Here is a 7500-nt window from a genome sequence, read left to right on the forward strand (position 1 = left end):
TCTCTCTCTCTCTCTCTCTCATCCTTCCTCCCTCGCTCATTCGCTCTTGGCTTCTCTCCTCCGTCTCCCTCGCTTCTCTCTGGCGCTTGCTTTTATTCTATCTGCGTTATCACGAGTCTAAATATAATCGTTATTGCCAAGGAAACGTGCCATACCTGGAAACACAAAGTGCCTGGAGGTGGATTCTGCGTTTTGAGAGAAATGGTCATAAAATCAAAGCGCAGGAAGAGTGGTAGGGGTAGCAGTAATAATTGATGACTGTAATTGTTATATATTTGTTCCCACTTGTACGAATGGATCAAAGCACAGTGTGCCTGTTCTCATGAGCCTCCAGTTGAATAAGAGTGATGAAAGGCGTCTGTGTGTGTGTGGTGTGTGTGGTGTGTGTGTGTGTGTGTGCACGCTCAGAATGGGGGGAAGACTTCAATTTCACAACCATCACTGGCCATCTGCTTGATAGTGGGTGCGTTGCAAGAGTGTATGTGTGTGTGCGTGTATTTGCATTGTGAGCTGAGTTTGCTTAACTCCTGCCACAAGCAAACACAAGTGGGATGGCAACCCCTCATCACCACTGTATAGCCCCCTATTATCAGCAACCCAACCACGGTGTGTGTGTGAGCACTGGTCAGTCTGTGTGTGTGTGTGTGTGTGTGTGTGTGTGTGTGCCATACAGGGGGGATTATGGTCAGCTTTGTGTTGTGCCGCTGGGGTTGGGGACTGCACCGTCAGCAGGCTGGGCCCAAGAGATCGAGCAAGGGATGGAGAGAAGGAGAGAGCAAGGGATGGAGAGAGAGAGAGAGAGCAAGGGATGGAGAGAGAGAGAGAGGGAGGGAGAGGGGTGTGCTGCTACACCACACTGCCCCCTCCACTGTCGGCCCAGCAGGAAAAGAGACCAGGGAGCACCACCCCCCACTCACTGGCCAGCCCGTCAAAGAGAGCTATTCTTCACTCGCTCTCTCCCTCACACACACACACACTCTCACACTTGAGATCACACATTCTATTACCACTACACACACACACACACACACACACACACACACACACACACACACACACACACACACACAAAGTAGATCACACACTCTTTCAATCTCACAGGTTGTTTCCTCCACACACACATGCGTGCACACACACACCCACGCACACCCACGCACTCAATCCCTTAAGCACTCTCACACACATATGCGCATACTCTGAGAACAAGGCCAGTCTTCAGTTAGGTCCAGTGCGGTCAGCTCCAGCAGGGTTGTGAGAAGCTGGTGACTGCTCCTGTTCAGCATGTCACCAGAGAGTGAAGGGACACACACACACACACACAGGAGAAGGAGGACCCGCTCTGTCATCCTAAAGACCCCCGCTGACCACCATGAAGCATTATATCGAGAAGGCCTTTATTATGTGTAGTGAGTGGGCTGTTGGCACACACACACACACACACACACAGCAGTGACTCGTGCTATGATGGCAGTTGCTGGGCTTTGTGTCGTCGTTTGCTTTGGAAATGTAAGAGGAAGTGAGGACTCGTTACGAAATGAGCAATTGCAGCCTTGATTCTCTAAGCTCCTGTTCCTGTCAAGTGTTTGTGAGATGGTGTGGGATTTTTGGCCTTCCTCCGCCCTTGCTAGCAATTTATTAAAGCCACAAACACACTTGTACACACACAAACACAAATGTGCACAATCTTTCCTCTCTCTCTCTCTCTCTCTCTCTCTCTCTCTCTCTCTCTCTCTCTCTCTCTCTCTCTCTCTCTCTCTCTCTCTCTCTCTCTCTCTCTCTCTCTCTCTCTCTCTCTCTCTCTCTCTCTGCCAGAGCCCCTGTAGTTTAACTGAAAAGTGAGTGGCATGCTGAATACCGCTCCAGTTACCGTGCCAGTGACGTGCCCGCCAGGTGTGAAGTCATGGGCCCAGGGGCAGTGGCGTCACCAGCCAGGTGCCGCCAGGTGTGAAGTCATGGGCCCAGGGGCAGTGGCGTGCCGCCCAGGTGTGAAGTCATGGGCCCAGGGGCAGTGGCGGTGCCGCCAGGTGTGTGACGTCATGGGCCCAGGGGCAGTGACGTGCCCGCCAGGTGTGAAGTCATGGGCCCAGGGGCAGTGACGTGCCCGCCAGGTGCCCGCCAGGTGTGAAGTCATGGGCCCAGGGGCAGTGACGTGCCCGCCAGGTGTGACGTCATGGGCCCAGGGGCAGTGACGTGCCCGCCAGGTGTGACGTCATGGGCCCAGGGGCAGTGACGTGCCCGCCAGGTGTGAAGTCATGGGCCCAGGGGCAGTGGCGTACCCGCCAGGTGTGAAGTCATGGGCCCAGGGGGCAGTGGGGGCCTGTCATGGGCCCAGGGGCAGTCCGCGTCCCGTCGAGCAGCCAGCGAAGCGAGGGGCCTGTGGAGCTGCCGCCGCGCCACGCACTGTTGCCATGGCTCGTTTCAGGTCCGCACACACCCAGCGTGGCTCTCTGACAACAGCCTCGCAGTGCGAAAAGGATTGTGAAATGGGACTGTTTTTGTCAGTTTGAATTTGAAAACCACACACACACACACACACACACACACACACACACACACACACACACACACACACACACACACACACACACACACACACCGCCAGGTGTGAAGTCATGGGCCCAGGGGCAGTGACGTGCTCGCCAGGTGCCCGCCAGGTGTGAAGTCATGGGCCCAGGGGCAGTGACGTGCCCGCCAGGTGTGACGTCATGGGCCCAGGGGCAGTGACGTGCCGCCAGGTGTGAAGTCATGGGCCCAGGGGCGGTGGCGTGCCGCCAGGTGTGAAGTCATGGGCCCAGGGGCGGTGGCGTGCCCGCCAGGTGTGACGCCATGGGCCCAGGGGCAGTGACGTGCCCGCCAGGTGTGAAGTCATGGGCCCAGGGGCGGTGGCGTGCCGCCAGGTGTGGCGTCATGGGCCCAGGGGCAGTGACGTGCCCGCCAGGTGTGAAGTCATGGGCCCAGGGGCAGTGACGTGCCCGCCAGGTGTGACGTCATGGGCCCAGGGGCAGTGACGTGCCCGCCAGGTGTGAAGTCATGGGCCCAGGGGCAGTGACGTGCCGCCAGGTGTGGCGTCATGGGCCCAGGGGCAGTGGCGTGCGGTGTGAACATGGACACACACACACCCCGCTTGTAAGTACAAGGGTCATAGCACTACAAAGTTTGTTAAGACACACTTGGTGCGGCGTGAACAGGCAGGGCAGTGTCAACAAGGCCTTTGGAATGTGAGTTTGTGTGTGTGTGTGAACGCGAACACGGGCTGGTGAATGGGCTATGTGGGGTCTGAGCCAGAGGCTTTTCTCCATTGGTCTCCATGGCTGTGTGAACCTCTGGAGGTAGGCTTGGCCTTAAAATAGTCTGGGGCACAATGTGCTGCTCCGGAACATGTGTCGACCTATTTAAGTGGGAGTTTGTTTGTATAGTGTGCGTGAGCGTGTTTGTGTGAGTGTGTTTTTCGTTCATTATACACTACACCACATTCGTTTGAAGTTTGTGTGTGTTCCATTTTCTGACGTGTGTGTATGTGTATGTATGTCTGTGGGTGGGTTTGGTTAACTCTCATCAACACATGACCTTTCATCCAGTTTGAGGCAAGTTTGTGTGTGTGTTTGTGGGGTGGGGGGGGGGGCGGGTGTCTATGTGTGTGTGATGTTAGAGGACAGGGTGCAGGGAGGCATCTCAGTTTCCATTTGCCGGGAAAAGTGGAGAGCAGTATAGCTGTGTGGGTGGGTGGGTGGGTGTGTGTGTGCTTGGTGCTGGCGGTGAGATATAAATAGCTGTCTTTGAATAGGAGATCTGCAGAGGGAGGACTGTGGCGCCAAGGCAGAGCTGAGTGCCAACGTTCCTTGGGAGGGAGGGTAAGAGAGGGAGAATGAGAGATCGAGGGAGGCGTGAAGAATGGACAGAGAGGGATAGATGGAAGAAGCGAGAGGGAGATGGAGGGATGGGGCCCACTTCTCTCCCAGACCATGCAGCACTCTGCTCTGGAGGAAATAAATAATGGAGGGAGGAAAATATTGAGGAACTCTTTACATATCATTTATTCATGTTCCACTGAAGCAGGGGGCCCTCCTCCTGACAGACAGACACCAGGAGAGATGGATGGAGGAGGAAGGAGAGGTGGAGGAGAACAAGAGTACCCCCAGCAGCAAAGGCAAGGCTTGCCTGTGTCTAGCCTCCCTCTCCCCACCTCACGGATAGTATCCATTTAAAAACAACAATCATGAACCACATCATTTACAAACCCGTGTGTGTGTGTGTGTGTGTGTGTGTGTGTGTGTGTGTGTGTGTGTGTGTGTGTGCGTGTGCGTGTGCGTGTGCGTGTGCGTGTGCGTGTGCGTGTGGCGTGTGCGTGTGTGTCGATGTAATGCGCGTGCGTGTGCGTGTCGCGTCTTGCGTCTTCGCCTGAGCAGCAGCCTTGAAACAGCCTCACAAATTCTAAGCGTGCAGAGCCTGGATTGTGTGCAAGCTCCAGCATGAGTGCATGTGCGTGTGGGTGGGTGGGTGTGTGTGTGCTTGGTGCTGGCGGTGAGATATAAATAGCTGTCTTTGAATAGGAGATCTGCAGAGGGAGGACTGTGGCGCCAAGGCAGAGCTGAGTGCCAACGTTCCTTGGGAGGGAGGGTAAGAGAGGGAGAATGAGAGATCGAGGGAGGGCGTGAAGAATGGACAGAGAGAGAGAGGGATAGATGGAGAAGAGAAGCGAGAGGGAGATGGAGGGATGGGGCCCACTTCCTCTCCCAGACCATGCAGCACTCTGCTCTGGAGGAAATAAATAATGGAGGAGGAAAATATTGAGGAACTCTTTACATATCATTTATTCATGTTCCACTGAAGCAGGGGCCCTCCTCCCTGACAGACAGACACCAGGAGAGAGAGAGATGGAGGGAGGGAAGGAGAGGTGGAGGAGAACAGAGTACCCCCAGCAGCAAGGCAAGGCTTGCCTGTGTCTCGCCTCCCCTCTCCCCACCTCACCGGATTAGTATCCATTTAAAAAAACAACAATCATGAACCACATCATTTACAAACCGTGTGTGTGTGTGTGTGTGTGTGTGTGTGTGTGTGTGTGTGTGTGTGTGTGTGCGCAAAGCGCGCGTAAAAGGCGTGTCGCGGGCGCAGTGCGTGCGATGAAAGGTAGCGTGGCGCAGGGCAAAGGGGCAGGCGTGCGGCGCTAGGCGTGTCGGGGTATTGCACTGACAGGCTTGGCCTCACAAATTCTAGCGTGCCAGAGCCTGGATTGTGTGCTCGCTCCAGCATGAGTGCATGTGCCATCTGTCCAACATGTTCAGTCAGGTAGGCCGTGTTTATGTGCCCAAGCTGCAGACGACGCATTCACCCCCTCCGCCCCCACAGGTCATTTGCTCAACACAGGCACGTGCATGTGCAGCCCCCCCCCCCCAAATGTAGCGAGTCCCTCATCTGTCAGGGAAAAGCTTGATGCGTGCGACGGTTCATCCATTCCTGGGCGAATGATCTCAAAGTCACCTCTGTCTGAGAAATGTGATCACATTCGCACCACAGCCCCAAAAACAATTGCAAAACTAAAGCATTCAACAGTAATAGTCCTGCCGTGTCCGCAATGCCGACGTGTTTGTAATTCTTTCTGTGTGTTTCACGCCTTTCGTGGGAGCTGTGACCCAAGGTGTCTGGTCTTGTCAGGATGCGTATGATGCGTGTGTTTTGTTTTCGCTGCGGCACATGTTGACTCGTCAACCTATGGGGTTAAGTGGGAGTAGCTGGTGTAGCCGGCTTACTCTGTGAATGTAGAGCTATATGTAATTGTGTGACTCGTTGCCTGCCTGGCTGTTATTACGGTTGCCTTCACACTGGGCCCGTTTAACTGGACCGTACCCGAGTGCGATTACTCCCCTAGCCCTGACCCAGCTGCTCTCTGTTCGCATTACATTTTTGTTTGTGGTCCTGGGTCCATTTATGTCATAAACACTAGGGTCTATTTACCAATATCGCTTGGCAACGTCGCAAAAACGGCAGTTTATTTGGTATTTATTTACTTCGGTAGACTGCGTTCACATTGGCAAAAATCACAGAACCATCGGTCCAAACGAACTGGGGTCCGAACCAAATGGTCTAGTGTGAATGAGTGCACGCTATCTGCTCTGCAGCCTGTAGCTAATATAAGTATATATATATACTCTTTTGATCCCTTGAGGGAAATGTGGTCTCTGCATTTATCCCAAGCCGTGAATTAGTGAAACACACTCAGCACACAGTGAACACACAGTGAGGTGAAGCACACACTAATCCCGGCGCAGTGAGCTGCCTGCAACAACAGCGGCGCTCCGGGAGCAGTGAGGGGTTAGGTGCCTTGCTCAAGGGCACTTCAGCCGCTTTCTACTGGTCGGGGTTTGAACCGGCAACCCTCCGGTCACGAAGTCCGAAGCGCTAACCAGTAGGCCACGGCTGCCCCTAATAGCAGTTCATGTAGCTGAAGCAATAGTAATGTGAAAGGATAATGTTGTCTGATGTCAAGCTGTTGACATATTCTCATTAATAATTATTATATTAGAGGCCCTTGATAAAAGACTGTTAACCTTGTTTTCCTTTCGATAAAAAAAATGTTGAATGTGTGTTGTTCTCTTCAATAAGTGAACGCTGACTTACCTCTCTCTCCCTCTCTCTCTCGTTTTGTGACAGACGGTCGATGACGATGCGATGGCAGCGTGAATGAGGCTTGGCGTGGCGATAGCTGAACGATGCCCAAGGGTGGGGGTTCTAAAACCCCCCAGCTGGAAGACTTCCCACTCGGCACCGACATGGTGGAGAAGCAGGGTGGGAAAAAGGTGAGAAAAAGACACCACACCATCCTCTTGCCACACACACACACACACACACACACACACACACACACACACACACACACACACACACACACACACACACGCTTCTCTGGTCTTATCTGCTGGTCAGTCAGCCTTGTTATTCTGTATTCCACATGTCTTTTATCTCTACTTGATCGGTAGTGCAACTTGATGACCATCTCCTTGCGTGTTTGTCATTGCCCTGTCAGCACATGCCAGTTACACACACACACACACACACAGACAGACGAACACAATGACTGTGTCTGGAGAGCTGCAGTGTGTCTGACCTACATCAGCTGACCCGCCACCTCCTCGCTCCGTCCTGAGGCTGAGGCGCTCTGCTATACTCTGCTGTGCCTAGCTGTGCTGTACTCTGCTGTAGTTCTGCTGTGGCCTGAACTGACCAGCACTGGGCTGGACGCTCACTGCCCCATTAGCACAAAGGGGTAGCAGAGTAGATATCCAAGAAGGGTCTCCAATCGGAGTGTGTGGGGCACGCTGATGTGCGAGTCTGCTGTGGTAGAGGGTGTCTGTTTATCTCCTTGTGGGCTTGATGCTACAGCATCTCATAGCGATCAGCCACTAGGGTTAGCCTGAAGTGAACTCAACACAACATGTAGCGATAAAGTAGCAGTCTGCCGTGGTACCATGTAGGAAAGGATTTTGAGTTGGGATGGATATTAGT

The 7500-nt window shown here is 53.7% G+C and overlaps 1 protein-coding gene across 1 annotated transcript in view; it reads left to right on the plus strand.

Annotated features, from left to right (window-relative positions):
- The window catches only part of ankrd11 (ankyrin repeat domain 11), a 112972-nt gene that overhangs the window by 76267 nt on the left and 29205 nt on the right, over positions 1–7500 (plus strand). Inside the window, exon 3 of the mRNA XM_048262691.1 lies at positions 6649–6794. Coding sequence (XP_048118648.1) covers positions 6708–6794 — 87 coding nt within the window. The 5' untranslated portion in view covers positions 6649–6707. The remainder of the gene's footprint in view (positions 1–6648; positions 6795–7500) is intronic.

This window comes from Alosa alosa, chromosome 14 (assembly GCF_017589495.1).
Source record: "Alosa alosa isolate M-15738 ecotype Scorff River chromosome 14, AALO_Geno_1.1, whole genome shotgun sequence".
Lineage (NCBI taxonomy): Eukaryota > Metazoa > Chordata > Actinopteri > Clupeiformes > Clupeidae > Alosa > Alosa alosa.